At 50.1% G+C, this 21,581-nt stretch overlaps 1 protein-coding gene across 3 annotated transcripts in view; it reads right to left on the bottom strand.

Moving 5' to 3' along the window:
- CD2 (CD2 molecule) overlaps positions 1–20,836 on the bottom strand; it is a 98,353-nt gene extending 77,517 nt beyond the window's left edge. For 2 of the 3 annotated variants that reach the window (XM_077299340.1, XM_077299341.1), the window contains exon 1: positions 20,728–20,836. In XM_077299340.1, coding sequence (XP_077155455.1) covers positions 20,728–20,788 — 61 coding nt within the window. In that variant the 5' untranslated portion in view covers positions 20,789–20,836. The remainder of the gene's footprint in view (positions 1–20,727) is intronic. The other variant, XM_077299342.1, reaches the window with a different exon arrangement.
- Positions 20,837–21,581: the final 745 nt, after the last annotated feature.

The following is a 21,581-nucleotide window of genomic DNA, read 5'->3' as shown; positions in this document are numbered from 1 at the left end:
ACAGGACAGGTGGGAAGACAAAAAGAATAAGAATAAAGGGTTTATTTTCAACAAGAGCCCCACCGATACAAAAAAACCCTCACAATGAACTTTTGCCCCAGGTGGGAGGAAGATTGTCCCTCTTCCTCTCAGCCTGGGAGAAGATAACCAGCAGTGCCTGGATTCTGGACTTGATACGGTCGGGACTGAAATTCAAATTTCTCACGTTCCCTCAGCCGTCCTTCCTGGTGACATCTCAGAGAGCTTCTCCGCAGGAGCGGATAGCTCTGGAACAGGAAGTCACAACATTATTGAACAAAGGGGTCCTTCGAGAGGTCCCCCTCCAGGAAAAAGGGAGAGGGTTCTACTCTCCGATTTTTCTCAGGAAAAAGCCAGATGGGTCTTTCAGGACAATTATCAATTTAAAAAACTTAAACAAACACCTGATTGTGGAACCTTTCAAAATGGAAACAATAAAGACAGCAGTCAAAATATTGTTTCCGCATTGTTTCATGGTAGTACTCGACTTAAAGGACGCATACTACCACGTCCCCATTCACAAAGACTTCCAAAAATTCCTCAGGGTGGCAATCGAGATAGAAGGGATGATAAAGCATTATCAGTTTACAGCCCTCCCGTTCGGTCTCGCAATAGCCCCACGGGTATTCACCAAATTGATAGCGGAAGTTATGGCAGACCTGAGAAAACAAAATACCCTAATCGTCCCATATCTGGACGACTTCCTGATAATAGGCAACTCTCCCCAACATTGCAAAAACCAACTGGAGAGGGTTATGGACTCTTTGGAAAGCTTGGGGTGGCTCCTGAATCTGAAGAAGTCCAGACTAATACCGAATCAGATTCAGGAGTACCTGGGAATCACGCTGGATTCCATCTCCCAGGAATGTCGCCTACCCCAAGAAAAAATCCAAAAGATGGTAGGGTTAGTATCCCGGGCAAGGGATCTCCCCTCCATATCGCTTCGAGAGGCAATGTCTCTCCTCGGGTCCATGATAGCCTGCATTTCTGCCATCCAATGGGCCCAGTCACATACAAGGGAACTGCAATGGCAAATATTAGCAGAAGAAATTTTCCTGAAGGGAAATTTAAAAAGTCAGTTCACCTTCTCGTCAAATACAATTCTCTCACTAGATTGGTGGACAAAAGACAGCAATCTGGGCCGCGGTCTACCATGGGTAATCCCAGTGTCAAAGGTAGTAACCACAGACGCAAGTCCCATCGGCTGGGGGGCTCACCTACACGATCTAGTGGTTCAGGGGACATGGTCAGACGACTTAAAAGAAGCATCCTCCAACATGAAGGAATTGCTGGCAGTAAAGTTCGCACTTACAGAATTCCAAAAACCCCTTCGCTCACATCATGTAAGATTGTTTTCAGACAACAGGGTGGTAGTGGCCTACATAAACCATCAGGGGGGAACCCACTCTCAACCACTGATGGAAGTAACACATTCAATCTTACAGATGGCCGAGAACAATTTAGCATCCTTGACGGCACTTCACATAAAAGGGGTGGACAATTTCAAGGCAGACTACCTAAGTCGGGTCTGCCTAAAACAGGGGGAATGGGAACTGAACCAGTCCATATTCAATCAGATAACGGAGATGTGGGGATCTCCGACAATAGATCTCTTCGCAAACAACCTAAATCGGAAGGTGACCACCTTTTGTTCCATAAACCCAGCAGGCAACCTGGTGGCGCTGGATGCTTTCCTGATTCCTTGGAAGCACAAACTGGCTTATGCGTTTCCCCCTATCACACTGATACCAGCGGTTCTGAGGAAGATAAGGGAGGACAGCGCCCGGGTGATATTGATTGCCCCTTTCTGGCCGAAGAGAACTTGGTTTTCCTGGGCCAGAAGGATGTCTATAACAGATCCTTGGATACTCCCAGACCTACCCAACCTCCTATTCCAGGGACCAGTATCACACCCGCAGGTAGCGAGGTTACACATGACAGCTTGGAATTTGAGAGGGGGTTACTAATAGAGAAAGGCTTTTCTCAAGGTTTAGTATCAACCCTCTTAAAAAGTAGAAAATTAACAACTACTAAACAGTATGGCAAAATCTGAAAAAAATTCCTCTCTTCCTCAGGTGTTAAAATCTCAGAGGGAATCCCTCTCAAATCAGTGTTAAAATTTCTGCAAAATGGGCTGGAAAAAGGCCTAGCCACTAATACACTGAAGGTCCATATTGCCGCACTTGGGGCACTGTTTAATTACAATCTAGCAAAGAATCGTTGGGTTTCCAGATTCGTTAAGGCGGCAGAAAGGTCTAGACCTCTACCCTTACGTAGAGCCCCTCAGTGGGATTTAAATCTAGTTCTCACAGCCCTTACAAAAACCCCCTTTGAGCCCTTAAAAGAACTTCCCTTAAAGATTCTATCCTTTAAAACCTCCCTTTTGGTAGCCCTCACTTCAGCCCGAAGAATTAGCGACATACAAGCCTTGTCAGCCGGGCCACCCTTCACGCTAATATTGGAGGACAGGGTGGTATTAAAAACTGATCCGGCATACTTACCAAAAGTGGCCTCCCGGTTCCATAGGTCCCAAGAGATCTCTCTTCCCTCCTTTTGTCCTAACCCTAAAAACGAGGGGGAAAAATCACTACACACATTGGATGTTAGAAGGTGTCTCATCCATTACCTGGAGGCTACTAGGGAGTGTAGAGAGGAAGGATCTCTCTTTGTGTGTTTTCAGGGCCCTCGGAAAGGCAAAAAGGCCTCCAAGGGTACATTGGCAAGATGGATCAGGGATGCCATCAACCTCGCGTATACCTCAAGCGGGATGCCAGCTCCAGGGGAAGTTAAAGCTCATTCAACTAGGGCGATGGCGGCTTCCTGGGCAGAGAGAGCCGGAGCAACAATAGACCAGATATGTAGAGCTGCTACTTGGTCTTCACCCTCAACTTTCTTTAGGCACTATCGGTTGGACTTAAATTCTTCTTCAGACCTTACCTTTGGTAGAAGGGTTCTGGAAGCGGTAGTCCCTCCCTAATGTACAGTCTCTGCAATTCTCTCTGTGGTGCCGTCATGGGGGACAGAGAAAATAGTAGTTACTCACCGATAACGGTGTTTCTCTGAGCCCATGACGGCACCCGTACATTCCCTCCCTCACGCGTGGGTGTGCATATTCTTATAATGTTTAGTTATGTATATAATCTTTAAGCACGCGGTATTTTTATTAAGGTTTAGTAATGTTGAAACATTTGTAATCATTAACCTGATATTCCCTTCATGCTCTGTAAACAACTGATGCGGGAGAGAGGTACCACCTTTTTATCTGTAGGTTTCCTGTCCTTGGTGGGCGGATCCCCTCTCTCCGTGGTGCCGTCATGGGCTCAGAGAAACACCGTTATCGGTGAGTAACTACTATTTTTTCCCCCCTCATATATCTCATGTACGTCTGAATGAGATCGTATTTAAGAGAAAGCCAAAATAACCCCGGGACAGAAGGTGAGAGCAGGGGGGAGGTGTGGGACAGAGCCGCTTTAGTCAGGAGAAGCTGAGGAGCTGCAGCCGGTTTACATCAGCCACCCCTGTACCAGAGAGGAGATTGTGAGTTGTGTATATGAGCTGGTATCTCTGGTGTGTGTGTGTGTGTGTGTGTGTGTGTGTGTGTGTGTGTGTGCGTGATATCTGTAGTATGTGTGTGTGTGTGTGTGTGTGTGTGTGTGTGTGTGTGTGATATCTGTAGTGTGTGTGTGATAACTGTAGTATGTGTGTGTGTGATATCTGTATTATGATGTGTGTGTGTGTGTGTGATATCTGTAGTGTGTGTGTGATATCTGTAGTGTGTCTGTGTGTGTGTGTGTGATATCTGTAGTGTGTGTGTGATAACTAGTATGTGTGTGATATCTGTAATATGATGTGTGTGTGTGATATCTGCAGTGTGTGTGTGTGATATCTGTAGTGTGTGTGTGATATCTGTAGTATGTGTGTGTGTGAGGCAGCAGCGTAACTACCACGGTCGCAGCTGCAAGCGGCTCTGGCAGGTCAGGGGGCCGTGTGTCCCCTTGAGCCTGTCCCCCTTATGCTTGTGTCCCCATGTGCCAGTCTCCCTTGCCCATTAGTCCCTGTGTGTCCCCATGTGCCTGTCTCCTATGTCCCCTTGTGCTTGTGTCAGTCTCCTTTGTCCCCTTGTGCTTGTGTCAGTCTCCTTTGCCCACTAGTCCCTGTGTGTCAGTCTCCCTTTCCCACTTGTCCCTGTGTGTCCCTTTGTGCTTGTATCCCTTGTCCCCTTGTCAGTCTCTTGCCCACTAGTCCCTGTGTGTCCCCTTGTGCCTGTCTCCCTTGTCCCCTTGTGCTTGTCCCTTGTCCCCTTGTGTCAGTCTCCATTGCCCACTAGTCCCCTTGTATCAGTCTCCCTTGCCCACTATTCCCCGTGTGCCAGTCTCCCTTGCCCACTTGTCCCCGTGTGCCCCTTGTGTCAGTCTCCATTGTCCCCTTGTGTCAGTCTCCCTTGCCCACTAGTCCCCTTGTAACCTTCTCCCCTGCCTCCTAGCCCCCATGTGTCCCCTTGTGCCTGTCTTCCTTGCCCCCTTGTGCCCTCTCCTCTGCCCCCTCGTCACCATTTGCTTGTGTCTTTCTCACTGTCCCTGTATGGAGGGGCTGCATTATACTATGAGGGGGGCTGCATTATATTCTATGGGGGTTACATTGAATTTTATGGCGGGGGGGCCCATTTGGAAGTTCGCACCGGGGCCCATAACTTTGTAGTTATGCCACTGGGTACCACAGTAGTGCTGCCTTTCTTTCGGGGAGGGTAGTGCTATGCCTGGAAATAAGAGGAATTCCTTTGGAAGGTCAATCCCACACACACCTTCTGAGTCCAGACCAGGAGGTGGAGCTCAAAACCCTGTTTTAGGGCAGCTTCCCTATGTCCATCCTGGTCTGGAGGAGGAGTCAGCCAGTCTGAGAGACAGTGGGCAGAGAGTTGGTCCCAGGAGACTAGTGATAGCAGACCTCTGGATCAGACAGGAAAGGAGCAGAGGAGAGATTTAGGGCTCAAAGAGGCTGCTATTGGGCCTCTGAGGAGCCGGAGCGAGGAAACCGGGTACTGGGAGCCCGAGGCTAAGGGGGACTACAAACCCCACAGCAGAACCAGAGGGCATAGAACTATACGTATACTGCCCGCATTAAGCCTGTGGTACAGCAGCATTCTGGAGCCTGGAGTCACCGTGCAGAGACCCCAGAAGGAACGGCTCAAGCTGCCTATCATACAGGCACTGTCCCAGGACGGAAAGAGGACCAGGACCTTGTTAGGATACCTCAGGCAGCAAGGGACCCAACCTGACTTGCCAAAGGGATTTCACTTGTTTCTGGGCTGCCTGAACTCCTTATGTACCTGTTGCTGGTACCCTGGACTGAGGCCTGCTACATCTTCAGTAAACCAGGTAAAGACTTTATACCTTGTGTCCTCTATTCATTCCTCAGCATATGGAGCGGCCCCCAAACGCAGGGCAGCGGGGTACTCGGTACCGGGTCTCTCTCGGTTCTGGGGATGTCACGGTGGCCTGTCCCAGTCCGTGGCCCTGCTAAGGGGCGCCCAATTTAAGATGTAGGTGACGGTGTAGGTCGCAGTAAATGACGAGGACACAGGGTTGCAGTCTCTTTACCTCTTTACTGAAGGCTTCGGCATCCGCAATCCAGAGCACTGCTAACTGGGCTGGCTGAGACCGGCCGGTCCGAAGGCACATCCAGAGTTCCCTTTGCAGGTGGAGATCAGTAGCCTTCCTACTAGCGCCTGTGTGTTGTAGTACTTCCCTGCTGAGCACCACAGGATAGTCCTCACAACTGTCATGTATGTTTCTGTTCTTTCTCTCCGTCCCCCAGATGATATGGATAGGACGCACCCGTATGACGGGGTAGGCCTGGAGTTATTTTATAGGGACCCTAGAGACGCCCCTCTCCCACAATTGCCTTCGTTGTCTTCATTAGGTGATTTAGGTGAGACCGCCAACCTAAAGTTAACTGCCCTGCCGTTGGTTTAAAGTAATGCGTAGAGTCTGTTACTTCCTCGGCGTTCCGGCCACCGGCTACGCGCCTCAGTAGGATGTTGCTGATCTTGGGGCACGACTCCTACTGGTTCTATTGCCTTTGTGCTGTGATCTCGTTTCTCATTTCTCCACAATAAACCTCGCTTCTTGTCCTTTCTTAAGATGCCGCCGCAATGAGGTGCAGGCGCAGTTCCGTAACGATCTGTCCTGTTCGCTAGGCCACTGTCAGGATCCCACCCCTGACAGGGACCCCCCTGAATCTTCCCAAGTAACACTCTTCTCTCACTAGATGTTACCTGGGCAAAACCCAGACAGCTTGTCCATAACTTCCTATCCAGCCCCCAGTTTTACCAGAGTGTGAGGAGTGGCCTAATACATAGAACCCTTTGCTCCCCCTGGTGGTTGGAGTGTGAAGTGTAATGTGTGACTGTGATACCTGGTCAGGTGAACTCCTTTAGTGCCATCAGACGTAACATCGCCCCCCTTAGTGGCAGAGCGACGTTACTGCAACGACCAGGACTCTGGGGCGCTGCACATACAACATCTCTGCCGCACACCTTGGGAACCCTGGAGACCCACTTCACCTATGGGAAGCGTCACCATCACTGCGGCATCAACATCCCCCAGAGGACCCCTTTAAAGCAGCGTCGGTCCCCCTATTGACCGAACACCATAGGTGGCGTCACAACAATAGACTTTCACCATATCCCTTAAAAGACCTTTCCTCTTTAATTAATTGAGTCCCAGGGCCACAGACCTGTTCGCAGCCATCGTGACATCCTCTTTAAGAGCGTCCGGACCCGGTACCGAGTACCCCACTGCCCTGCCAGGGCGACTCATGAGCGTGACTTGTGTTAATAAAAGCAAAGGCTGATTTTTAAGTCTCGGCTGGACAGATACAACACCCTCCATATCCCTGAGGAATAATGACAAATTATACTCAGCCAAACCTTTAAGTTCTGTCAGTTAGTTGATAAGTTTGTTAGAGGAGGACACTTATGGTAAATCTACAGGATGTGACAAAAGAGTCCGATCCCGTTTCAAACCATTTTGGCATGGGAGTATTGTCTGGAGCCAATGCTTGAGATCTACAGATCTCCTCAATATGATCCAGGGAAATTGGAGGACACAACAAAACCCTTAGCTTAAATAGGGAGCTGTTCAGAGTCCATGGACTTAGATGGACAGAGGCTTCAGGAAGGAGCATCGGCATTACCAACCTTAGTCCCAGATCTAAAAGTTACCACAGAATCAAACCTAGAAAAGAACAGAGCCCATCTCACTTGTCTAGAATTCAGTCTTTTGGCAGATTCATGATAAGTCAGATTTTGTTGGTCCTTGATAATTGGGTCTTTATGTTTGGCTCCTTCTAGTAGGTGGTGCCTGTCCTGGAAGAATCACTCAACTGTCAACAATTCACAATTACTGACGACATAATTATTCTCCGTTGAAGAAAATGTTTGTGACAAGAAGACGCATTGGACAAAGTTGAGCGAGTGTCAGAGTACCTCGCTCCAACATCTACCTCAGAGGGGTCGCCCTCCACTATAAAGGACACTCTAGGTCAGGCTGAATCAGCATCAGGTCAGATGAGAACCGTTAACTCAGTTCCCAGTGTGGACGGCCTGGGCTGCCAGTTATCACATCTGCTACTTTTTGGTTGGTCAGTGATTTGGCGATTTTGGAATTTTTGTCTATGTGGATTTTGCGTAATCAAAGTTTAATATTTTCTTATAATCATAGTTTCATGCAGGTTTGGACTGTGGGATGGACTGTGCGGTGAGTCTTTGGCTCTGACACGACCCCCTCCGATGCTCCTGTTGTCTTGATCAACCTCCTGGTTTAAATTTTACACCAAGGCGAGATCTCAATCTGCGCTACCAAGAACGCTCAATTTGCGCATGCGCAGCCACCGGTGGCATTTTCCTGAAGATCACCAGCGGCTAGAGTGGCGCCAGTGCAACGTTTAAACCCGCAGGACGATAAAGCTAGCGGGAGCAGTGGAGGGGAAGAGCTGTAGACTCGCCCCACAGTCCTGCTCTGATGTACGAAGCAGCCATGATTAAGAGAAAACTTCAAACCCTGATTACACAAAATCCTACAAAACAGATTTCTTCACCACAGGCATCATTGTAATTAGTATTACAGCACCAATATGGCCATGTGTGTGCTTTACCTAGCAAAATCCTGCTGACGGGTTTCCCAACGTGGACATTTGAGGGATCAATGCGAAAACCTTTAGTGGACAGTTTACTTCTTCAAGCAGAAAAAAACATTTTTCCGAGTTTAGTGAATAGAGAATTGTCTCTCTCTGGAATATAGAACGTACATGTCTGATGTGTGACAAAATATCGTGTGAAGAGACCGAGACGCCATCCACAGATGACCACATATTCACCACTGATATCTCTGAATATGTCACTAACAAAACCCTAAAAAACAGCTGACGCATTACAGAAAGGCGTCACAAGACCCTCACAGTGACCCTCAGGGGTGATACATGCCATCACCCTCATCTCCTATTATACGGGTCATCCACTCCCCAGGGATCGACGTCGGCTCCCAACAGCTGAAATAGAGGTCCAGGATGACCGGCCGAGGACACTGATTCTCTACGGTAATTTTCTTACGCTCCAGATACTCATTACAAGGTCTGAGACCACCGTTTTTTTACTAACAAATAAGACCCCTGCTCCCTGTGGTGATGTGGACGTCTGATGAAACTCCTGCAGACTGTCTGCTATAGAATCTTTCATGGTCGGACATTCTGGACCAGTTACTGTAGATTATATATTTTATCCTTCGGAAGGCGGGAGTTTGGTACCAGATCTATGTGACAATAATAATCTGTGTGGAGGAAATGTATCAGATTCAGACACAGAAAATACTTCTGTACAATTCTGAATATTTCGGGTAATCACTGGGTTTATAGAGGTCCAGGCTCCAGTGAACAATATCACCCTGGTGCCAGTAAATGGCCGGGTTATGTCTACGTAACCAAGGCCCAAGACCACGGCCACCGACAAGGGATCAGGGACAAAGAACAACACACATTCATGATGTAGAGCTCCAACAAGCAGAGACCCTTCCTTAATGATAACGTGACCGCACCCCGGAGGAGAAGGGCATCATCAATAGCGGTGACTTCACGGGAGAACATCATGTTAATAAGAGTAAGCCCAGATTTTTTTGTCACTTTGGCACAAAATTTGCTGCAGGACCGCAATCAATAACGGCCTGAAGCTGCGCTGATTTCTACAGATGAAATAAACAGGTAATAATAACTTTGCGGACTCATAGGGAAATACCTGTGCTCTTATGTGGTCATCCGCGGCCCCTCCTAAGTGCTGGCGAGTTTCTGGCAGTGTTTGTCTTGGGCAGGCAGCATCCATGGTCCAGGCTTTACACAGTTGCTGCCAAGATTCAGTGTTTGGTGCTTGGCCCCTTGTTGTTGATAGGAGTTGGTCATCACAACCTGCATTGGTTCCTCAGTAACGGCAACAGGTATACAAGCCTGTGGTGGAGGTGCGGGGTCAGCAATGCGCTCATGTCTGTGGTCACTCAACCACCTGTCAAGACAGATTGCCAGGAACATGGCGGAGTCAAGGGAGTCAGAGAGTCTGGAGCAAAACCGATGGTGAAGGGCCGGGTCATTCCACTGTGAGTCAGAGGCCCAGTGCCGACATTCAGTGCTGTAATCCTCAGCAGGACGTCGCTCCTGGCGGAGGGCTGGTAATGTACTTTTTACACTTTAACTCCTGTACGACGTCCACTAAAATACTTCTATGGAAGGTTGCCATCCATAGCGGCGAACCAGAGCGAACAAAATCAGAAGGCAAGCGGACGCCCAAAATACAAGATGAGGTCAGACATCAGGCTACAGAAGATAGCACAAACCCCACTGAACTAACTAATCAGTGACAGCCACAGACTGTCTGCTGGCGTTTATATAGAAGGAGCAGCCGATGGCTCCCAGTAGAGAGCAAATTACCTACCAGCTCACTGCAGCAAAACACAGCTGGACAGAAAGTGGACAATAATCTCAGCAATATACAAGCTAAAGTCCCACCTGGTGCCGTGATCTGGCAGTAACCATGGTATTTGTGCCGCGCTGCCTAGCGACCAGGGCAGGGGTTGCAGCACTATGTGCAGACAGAGTACCACTATACACCTCAGCAGCGCAAAAATACCAAACTGCAGCAAAAATCACCTTCAGGAGCTTAGAATAGATGTGAAAAAGGTATAAGACACTAGCACCTGAAAACATTTTTTGGGAAATAGGATAAACCGGATGCCGCTGACAGGGAATCGGGTCTTTTGTGACAGCTGTAGGGTGATAGATGACTAGATGAATAAATACCGCGCTAAGCAGCTGAGAAAAAGAAGAAAGAACAAAGACTTATGTCCCTCGTGAAATAAAATAGAAATGCGTGATAGAATATATATAATAAAATATAAAGAAATGAATGAGGACGGGGTGATTGTAACCTAGAAATTACGGCATAAAGGGCACTTGTCCCCGTGAGAGGGCGGTAGATGGGGTCAGTGCAGACATTTTTTGTGTGTTTTTTGCTGCGGTTTTGGCATCCTAGACCTGTCTCTTGTACATGCTGATAATGTTTAATGTTGAAAAAATTCCTATTCTATAGAATCAGGTTTTGGCAAAAATATTCAGCAAAACCTGATACCTGCGTTTTTGGTGGGGTTTTCTCAGCATTTTTCCACTACGGATTCAGGTCAATGGGTGAAAAACGCTGAAAAAACGCTGAAAGAAGTGACCTGCTCTACTGTGCAAAAACACAAGCAAAGCACAAAAAAACAGTGTGTGTGCATGAGATTTCTGAAGTCTCATAGGCTTTGCTGGTAATGGAAAATGCAGCTGAAAAGTAGCATAAAACAATGTATAAAAAAATATGCTGCAAAAATGCCCAGTGTGAACTTAGTCTTATTCGTCCAGAATTTAGCAACCTTGCTTCAATTCACTAAGAACAACATAATAAAAATGATAAAAGAGTCATTCTATGTGCAGGGGTCCGATCCTCATCATTCCAGGGAGGGTAAGAGTCTGTCAGCGTCTCCAGCGCTACTGCACTCGCTAAATAGGTAGGGCATTAGGATTCCCACCTTGGCCCAGTCAGAGGAAAATAGCTGTCTGAAAACCTCCAAGTGGTACTACGTGCACTGCTCCAGGACTCCGCGGCACTGCTCCAGGACCCCGCGGCACTGCTCCAGGACCAAGCGGCACTGCTCCAGGACCCCGCGGCACTGCTCCAGGACCCCGCGGCACTGCTCCAGGACCCCGCGGCACTGCTCCAGGACTCCGCGGCACTGCTCCAGGACCCCGCGGCACTGCTCCAGGACCAAGCGGCACTGCTCCAGGACCCCGCGGCACTGCTCCAGGACCCCACGGCACTGCTCCAGGACCCCGTGGCACTGCTCCAGGACCCCGCGGCACTGCTCCAGGACCAAGCGGCACTGCTCCAGGACCAAGTGGCACTGCTCCAGGACCAAGCGGCACTGCTCCAGGACCAAGCGGCACTGCTCCAGGACCAAGCGGCACTGCTCCAGGACCAAGCGGCACTGCTCCAGGACCCAGCGGCACTGCTCCAGGACCACGCGGCACTGCTCCGGATCCTCCTAGGACTGAGGCGGATTAGACAGGACGAGTTCCATTACCGGAGCACAAGTCTCGGATTGTCCTGGCGTCAGGGCTTCCAGTCAGGCATTCTGTGTCATCAGATGGTACAACATTCTTTACTGGCACTCCCACTGGTAGCTCAGCTGCCGACACAGCTCTGAGCGCAGGGAGGACTGGGGATCAGCACGGCCGATTGCCAAGCACACTGTTACGCCCAACTGTGGCGCATGTGGATTTGTGGACCCACTGTGCCACAGGGCTGTGGTGTTCACTGGAGCTCCTGATGGTGGAGACAGCCTGGCCTGCAGGTAGCCGCCAGCTACCACTCATGGGCAGAGCCCAGTACTGCAACTGTTGACACTGATTTAGGGCATAGTTCAGACGTGCCGGTCTAGGATACTGGATCAGGGTTTGGCCACTCATGAACCAGTGAATAATGTACATATACTGACCACACTGGGACCAGGCGACTTTGGAAACATGACTGGCCGCACCAGGACCAGGGGACCTTGGGTACAGAACTAGCTGGTCACAGACCAGGGGACAAAGTTCAGGTCCTGGCCACTCCAGGACCAGGGGACTGCGGATACAGGACTGGCCACACAGGGACCAGAGGATGAGGTTCAGGCCTTGGCAACTCCGGGACCAGGGGACGAGATTCAGGCACTAGCTGCTCTGGGACCAGAGGACTATGGATACAGGCCCTGGCCACTCCAGGACCAGGGGACTGCGGATACAGGACTGGCCACACAGGGAACAGAGGATAAGGTTCAGGCCTTGGCAACTCCGGCACCAGGGGACGAGATTCAGGCACTAGCTGCTCTGGGACCAGAGGACTATGGATACAGGCCCTGGCCACTCCAGGACCAGGAGACCTTGGGTGCAGAACTAGCTGCTCACAGACCAGGGGACAAAGTTCAGGTCCTGGCCACTCCAGGACCAGGGGACTTCAGATACAGGACTGGCCACACAGAGACCAGAGGATGAGGTTCAGGCCTTGGCAACTCCGGGACCAGGGGACGAGGTTCAGGCACTAGCTGCTCTGGGACCAGAGGACTATGGATACAGGCCCTGGCCACTCCAGGACCAGGGGACTTCGGATACAGGACTGGCCACACAGGGATCAGGGACACCGGTTCAGGACACTGGTCTCATTGGGACCAAGGGACCTCACAACTCACTAGTAGTACACCTAACTGACTAATGATTCTACTTGTTGCTTGGCCACTCACTACGAGAGAGGGGGTCTTTCTACGAGATGATGGTAGGAATTGGCCAGTGATCATATCTTCCTTTAAGATGTTCCAGTATTTGGATGCAATGCCCTTTAACCCCTTCCCGACCTCCGCCGAAATATTACTGCGGAGCTCGGGTCCCCTGCTTTGATGCGGGCTCCGGCGGTGAGCCCGCATTAAAGCCGGGACATGTCAGCTGTTTCTAACAGCTGACATGTGCCCGCAATAGCGGCGGGTGAAATCGCGATTCACCTGCCACTATTAACTAGTTAAATGCCGCTGTCAAATGCTGACAGCGGCATTTAACCGGCACTTCCGCCCGCACGGCCAGAAATGAGCGCATCGCCGACCCCGTCACATGATCGGAGGTCAGCGATGCTTCTGAATAGTAACTATAGAGGTCCTTGAGACCTCTATGGTTACTGATCCCCGGCAGCTGTGAGCGCCACCCTGTGGTCGGCTCTTATAGCACACCTGCATTTCTGCTGTATAGCAGCGATCTGATGATCACTGCTATGTAGCAGAGCTAATTGAGTGATGCCAGCTTCTAGCCTCCCATGGAAGCTATTGAAGCATGGCAAAAGTTTAAAAAAATATGAAAAAAATAAAAAAATATAAAAGTTTAAATCGCCCCCCTTTCGCCTCAATGAAAATAAAACAATATAAATCAAATCAAACCTACACATATTTGGTATCGCCGCATTCAGAATCGCCCGATCTATCAATAAAAAAAAATTAACCTGATCGCTAAACGGCGTAGTGAGAAAAAAATTAGAAACGCCAGAATTACGTTTTTTTGGTTGCCGTGACATTGCATTAAAATGGAATAACGGGTGATCAAAAAAATGTATCTGTACCGAAATGGTATCATCACAAACGCCAGCTCGGCACGCAAAAAATAAGCCCTCAACCGTCCCCAGATCATGAAAAATGGAGACGCTTCGGGTATCGGAAAATGGTGCAATTTTTTTTTTTTTTTTTAACGAAGTTTGAAAATTTTTTTGCTGCTTAGATAAAACGTAACCTAAACATGTTTGGTGTCTATGAACTCGTAATGACCTGGAGAATCATAATGGCAGGTCAGTTTTAGCATTTAGTGAACCTAGCAAAAAAGCCAAACAAAAAACAAGTGTGGGATTGCACTTTTTTTTGCAATTTCACCGCAGTTGGAATTTTTTTCCCGTTTTCTAGTACACGACATGGTAAAACCAATGATGTCGTTCAAAAGTGCAACTTGTCCTGCAAAAAATAAGCCCTCACATGGCCAAATTGACGGAAAAATAAAAAAGTTATGGCTCTGGGAAGGAGGGGAGCGAAAAACGAGAACGCAAAAAACGGAAAAGGGCCGCGGCGGGAAGGGGTTAATTTGCCACAGTCGTTGTGGTAGTCAGTAATGATAGGAATTAGAGCAATTTGGTGATGAAGATCCAGAGGTGATAGTGGGTTCTTATGTGCCAGATTAGTCCTAGGCAGATCCTGCACCTCGCTGAGTGTGGCCTCCACTGAATCTGTGCTGTATCCTTTGGATATGAACGGATCCTCGATGTAATCGGTTTGTGCAGTTCCTCCGGAGACGGGTAAATTGGCCTTTAGGGATATTAAGTAACCATGATGGAAAGTGGCAGCTTGTTATGTGATTAGATTGATGTGATTCACACCCACTGCTAAATCCATGAAGTGCAGGCCGATTATATCGGTTTAAAGATCATTTTAGGAACCTTCCCATATAAAAAGACGTCATCAATGAAGCCGCGGCACAAACCAGGCCAGCCACCTGATGTATAGGTGATTCTTCCCACTTCCCCACATATAAGTTAGCCTAGCGGGGAGCGATTCGAGTGCCCATGGCCGTCCCTCATGTTTGAAGATAGAAGGGGCCATTATACACAAAACTTGTGGGCTCAGATGGACTGGATGTGTCAGTGACTAATCTGGGTATTTGTGTGCCGCATTGCACCTTTCTCATGGTCAATAACCGTCTCCCAGGATGTAGTGGGCAACAAGGGTTGGTAGTAAGTCTTGTTTGCCAGGGGATCAAATACTTATTTCTCACTGCAAAATGCAAATGTATAGAATTTATACAATGTGATTTTCTGGATTTTCTTTTTGATATTCTATCTCTCAATGTTAAATTTAACCGACCCTTAAAATTATAGACTGTTCATGTCTTTGTCGGTGGGCAAACTTACACAATCAGCAAGGGATCAAATACTTATTTCCCCCACTGTATACAAGAAATATGCAAATATTACCAGACAAAGCAGAGACATTTACAGACAAAAGAGCTTCATCTCCAGAGAAGACAAATACATCAACTTTAGCTTGAGAAAAGCCCAAATAAAGAACTGAAAACCCCCATCTCCTAACCATGCAGATTAATCCAGCTCTGACAGTGAGTGCTAGCCTGGACCCAGATCATAAAGGAGATGGGAGGGGCTAACAGTGCACAGCTGAGAGCCTTAATGCAGGAAAGCTCCCAGCAGCTCTCAACTGAGTGATTAACCCCTGCACTGCTAAAAGAAACCTGCAACAGTGTAAACTAGAGAGCCTCACTCCCGAACCCAAACTAAGGCTCAAGGGCCAATGTCTACGTGAACTACACAGGGAGAAGAAGAGCCAATGACACCATGCAACGTATACAGAGATAACGCATATGAAAAATGTAATGACAGCTGACAATGCACATACACCAAATAACACAATGTCACAAAAATCTGCAGAAAGCAAAACAGGGACGATATATTGATTGTGCACATGGCTCCCAAAATCATCACGTGGGCATGAGTGGCCCCGGGCGGTTCGTCTCCAATGGTGGCCCCCGCTGGAGCTATAATACGATTTTTATTACAACCATCCCTCTATCATATCACTATGATGAGTGGTATATCACATACAGCACCGTGCAAAAGTCTTAGATCAGTGTGGGAAAAGCGCTGCAGAGTCAGAAGCTCCCGCTAATACGAGAATGATTAGATTATTTGTATCCATTATCAAAATGCGGTCACCAGATACTGATGATGGAGGGGACGGGCATTCACCAGATACTGATGATGGAGGGGACGGGCGGTCACCAGATACTGATGATGGAGGGGACGGGCGGTCACCAGATACTGATGATGGAGGTGATAAGCGGTCACCAGATACTGATGATGGAGGAGACGGGAGGTCAACAGATACTGATGATGGAGGAGACGGGCGGTCACCAGATACTGATGATGAAGGGGACGGGCAGTCACCAGATACTGATGATGGAGGTGACGGGCGGTCACCAGATACTGATGATGGAGGGGACGGGCGGTCACCAGATACTGATGATGGAGGGGACAGGCGATCACCAGATACTGATGATGGAGGGGACGGGCATTCACCAGATACTGATGATGGAGGTGACGGGCGGTCACCAGATACTGATGATGGAGGGGACGGGCGGTCACCAGATACTGATGATGGAGGGGACAGGCGATCACCAGATACTGATGATGGAGGAGACGGGCGATCACCAGATACTGATGATGGAGGTGACGGGCGGTCACCAGATACTGATGATGGAGATGGGCGGTCACCAGATAGTGATGATGGAGGTGACGGGCGGTCACCAGATACTGATGATGGAGGGGACGGGCGGTCACCAGATACTGATGATGGAGGAGACGGGCGGTCACCAGATACTGATGATGGAGGAGACGGGCGATCACCAGATACTGATGATGGAGGAGACGGGCGATCACCAGATACTGATGATGGAGGAGACGGGGGGTCACCAGATACTGATGATGGAGGGGACGGGCAGTTACCAGATACTGATGATGGAGGGGACAGGCGATCACCAGATACTGATGATGGAGGAGACGGGTGATCACCAGATACTGATGATGGAGGTGACGGGCGGTCACCAGATACTGATGATGGAGATGGGCGGTCACCAGATACTGATGATGGAGGGGACGGGCGGTCACCAGATACTGATGATGGAGGTGACGGGCGGTCACCAGATACTGATGATGGAGGGGACGGGCGGTCACCAGATACTGATGATGGAGGAGACGGGCGGTCACCAGATACTGATGATGGAGGAGACGGGCGATCACCAGATACTGATGATGGAGGAGACGGGCGATCACCAGATACTGATGATGGAGGAGACGGGGGGTCACCAGATACTGATGATGGAGGGGACGGGCAGTTACCAGATACTGATGATGGAGGGGACAGGCGATCACCAGATACTGATGATGGAGGAGACGGGCGATCACCAGATACTGATGATGGAGGTGACGGGCGGTCACCAGATACTGATGATGGAGATGGGCGGTCACCAGATAGTGATGACGGAGGTGACGGGCGGTCACCAGATACTGATGATGGAGGGGACGGGCGGTCACCAGATACTGATGATGGAGGAGACGGGCGGTCACCAGATACTGATGATGGAGGAGACGGGGGGTCACCAGATACTGATGATGGAGGGGACGGGCAGTTACCAGATACTGATGATGAAGGGGACGGGCAGTCACCAGATACTGATGATGGAGAAGACGGGAGGTCACCAGATACTGATGATGGAGGAGACGGGCGATCACCAGATACTGATGATGGAGGAGACGGGGGGTCACCAGATACTGATGATGGAGGGGACGGGCAGTTACCAGATACTGATGATGAAGGGGACGGGCAGTCACCAGATACTGATGATGGAGAAGACGGGCAGTCACCAGATACTGATGATGGAGGGGACGGGCAGTCACCAGATACTGATGATGGAGGTGACGGGCAGTCACCAGATACTGATGATGGAGGGGACGGGCAGTCAAAAGATACTGATGATGGAGGGGACGGGCGGTCACCAGATACTGATGATGGAGGTGATGGGCGATCACCAGATACTGATGATGGAGGAGACGGGCGGTCACCAGATACTGATGATGGAGGAGACGGGCGGTCACCAGATACTGATGATGGAGGGGACGGGCGGTCACCAGATACTGAGGACGGAGGGGACAGGCGATCACCAGATACTGATGATGGAGGGGACGGGCGATCACCAGATACTGATGATGGAGGTGACGGGCGGTCACCAGATACTCATGATGGAGGGGAAGGGAGGTCACCAGATACTGATGATGGAGGGGACGGGTGGTCACCAGATACTGATGATGGAGGTGACGGGCGGTCACCAGATACTGATGATGGAGGTGACGGGAGGTCACCAGATACTGATGATGGAGGTGACGGGCGGTCACCAGATACTGATGATGGAGGGGACGGGAGGTCACCAGATACTGATGATGGAGGTGACGGGAGGTCACCAGATACTGATGATGGAGGGGACTGGCGGTCACCAGATACTGATGATGGAGGGGACGGGAGGTCACCAGATACTGATGATGGAGGGGACGGGCGGTCACCACATACTGATGATGGAGGTGACGGGAGGTCACCAGATACTGATGATGGAGGTGACGGGCGGTCACCAGATACTGATGATGGAGGGGATGGGAGGTCACCAGATACTGATGATGGAGGGGACGGGAGGTCACCAGATACTGATGATGGAGGTGACGGGCGGTCACCAGATACTGATGATGGAGGTGACGGGCGGTCACCAGATACTGATGATGGAGGTGATGGGTGGTCACCAGTTACTGATGATGGAGGTGACGGGCGATCACCAGATACTGATGATGGAGGAGACGGGCGGTCACCAGATACTGATGATGGAGGTGATGGGCGATCACCAGATACTGATGATGGAGGAGACGGGCGGTCACCAGATACTGATGATGGAGGAGACGGGCGGTCACCAGATACTGATGATGGAGGGGACGGGCGGTCACCAGATACTGAGGACGGAGGGGACAGGCGATCACCAGATACTGATGATGGAGGGGACGGGCGATCACCAGATACTGATGATGGAGGTGACGGGCGGTCACCAGATACTCATGATGGAGGGGAAGGGAGGTCACCAGATACTGATGATGGAGGGGACGGGTGGTCACCAGATACTGATGATGGAGGTGACGGGCGGTCACCAGATACTGATGATGGAGGTGACGGGAGGTCACCAGATACTGATGATGGAGGTGACGGGCGGTCACCAGATACTGATGATGGAGGGGACGGGAGGTCACCAGATACTGATGATGGAGGTGACGGGAGGTCACCAGATACTGATGATGGAGGGGACTGGCGGTCACCAGATACTGATGATGGAGGGGACGGGAGGTCACCAGATACTGATGATGGAGGGGACGGGCGGTCACCACATACTGATGATGGAGGTGACGGGAGGTCACCAGATACTGATGATGGAGGTGACGGGCGGTCACCAGATACTGATGATGGAGGGGATGGGAGGTCACCAGATACTGATGATGGAGGGGACGGGAGGTCACCAGATACTGATGATGGAGGTGACGGGCGGTCACCAGATACTGATGATGGAGGTGACGGGCGGTCACCAGATACTGATGATGGAGGTGATGGGTGGTCACCAGTTACTGATGATGGAGGTGACGGGCGGTCACCAGATACTGATGATGGAGGTGATGGGCGGTCACCAGATACTGATGATGGAGGTGACGGGAGGTCACCAGATACTGATGATGGAGGGGACGGGAGGTCACCAGATACTGATGATGGAGGCGACGGGCGGTCACCAGATACTGATGATGGAGGTGATGGGCGGTCACCAGATACTGATGATGGAGGTGACGGGAGGTCACCAGATACTGATGATGGAGGGGACGGGAGGTCACCAGATACTGATGATGGAGGGGACGGGAGGTCACCAGATACTGATGATGGAGGTGATGGGCGGTCACCAGATACTGATGATGGAGGTGACGGGCGGTCACCAGATACTGATAATGGAGGTGACGGGCGGTCACCAGATACTGATGATGGAGGTGACGGGCGGTCACCAGATACTGATGATGGAGGTGATGGGCGGTCACCAGATACTGATGATGGAGGTGACGGGAGGTCACCAGATACTGATGATGGAGGGGACGGGCGGTCACCAGATACTGATGATGGAGGTGACGGGCGGTCACCAGATACTGATGATGGAGGTGATGGGTGGTCACCAGATACTGATGATGGAGGTGACGGGCGGTCACCAGATACTGATGATGGAGGTGATGGGCGGTCACCAGATACTGATGATGGAGGTGACGGGAGGTCACCAGATACTGATGATGGAGGGGACGGGAGGTCACCAGATACTGATGATGGAGGGGACGGGAGGTCACCAGATACTGATGATGGAGGTGACGGACAGTCACCAGATACTGATAATGGAGGTGATGGGCGGTCACCAGATACTGATGATGGAGGGGACGGGCGGTCACCAGATGCTGATGGGATTTATATTTCTCTCTTCTTCAGTGACTTTGCATTTTGGTAACTGTGAGCCTTTTATAATGAATAACCCTTCTGCGTCTGAAACTTTTGACTCTGCAGAATTTTCCACATCTGCCTAAGACGTTTGCACAGCACTGTATCTCTGATAATCCTCCTGTATTATATCAGTATTTATCGCTGATGACCCCTCCTTATTATATCACAATGATGGGGTCATGTCACCCTGTATCCCACATGACCCCTATCTGCCCCATTACTAGGGGTCCTCTACTCCTTTCTTATCTTGGTTCTTCTAGACATCACCGGACCTCAGTATTCCTCTTACTCACAGACTATTCTCGCTTCCTCGTCCTAAACCTGTTCCTTATTTTATCAGCACCGATTAGTTTCTCTCGTTGCTTATATGTTTCTCACAATGTAAAGATCCTGGCAGTCCCCGGCCCGTGAAGAGTCTGCGGACACATGAGTCTTGATGGAAGATGGGAAAAATTACCTGATAGAAGCAGGATGAAGCCAGACCACGGGAAGCGTCGCCGTGCACCTTGTGCCTCCATGACCTTCTGCTAGTGACAGACCTAAAATGAGTGAACTACGACTATGGCTGGAAAGGAAGAGGAGGAGAATTCTGCGCTGAATTTGAGGTTGTCACTGCATGTTCTGTGAATGTTATACAAGGCAGGAAGACAATCGTGTCAGGTCTCGTCTTCACTGCCCACACATACCTGAAATCTCAAGTCTGGTCCTCAGAGCCTCCCCGTGGTGGCATACACAGGTTGTCAGGTCAAGGCATCAAAGCCTGGGATCTTAGGACCAGAAAGCCGTGTCCTCATTGATGACATGCACCCAGGGTCTCAGGTCCAGTAATCAGTGTCCTCAGTGATTGCATGCACCCAGGGTCTCAGGACCAGTAATCAGTGTCCTCAGTGATTACATGCACCCAGGGTCTCAGGTCCAGTAATCAGTGTCCTTAGTGATGACATGCACCCAGGGTCTCAGGTCCAGTAATCAGTGTCCTCAGTGACTACATGCACCCAGGGTCTCAGGTCCAGTAATCAGTGTCCTCAGTGACTACATGCACCCAGGGTCTCAGGTCCAGTAATCAGTGTCCTCAGTGATTACATGCACCCAGGGTCTCAGGTCCAGTAATCAGTGTCCTCAGTGACTACATGCACCCAGGGTCTCAGGTCCAGTAATCAGTGTCCTTAGTGATTACATGCACCCAGGGTCTCAGGTCCAGTAATGAGTGTCCTCAGTGATTACATGCACCCAGGATCTCAGGTCCAGCAATCAGTGTCCTCAGTGATTACATGCACCCAGGGTCTCAGGTCCAGTAATCAGTGCCCTCAG

Source organism: Ranitomeya variabilis, chromosome 3 (assembly GCF_051348905.1).
Source record: "Ranitomeya variabilis isolate aRanVar5 chromosome 3, aRanVar5.hap1, whole genome shotgun sequence".
Taxonomy (NCBI): Eukaryota; Metazoa; Chordata; class Amphibia; order Anura; family Dendrobatidae; genus Ranitomeya; species Ranitomeya variabilis.
The sequence above is the reverse complement of the archived record's forward strand: the minus strand, read 5'-3'. Positions and strand labels throughout refer to the sequence as shown.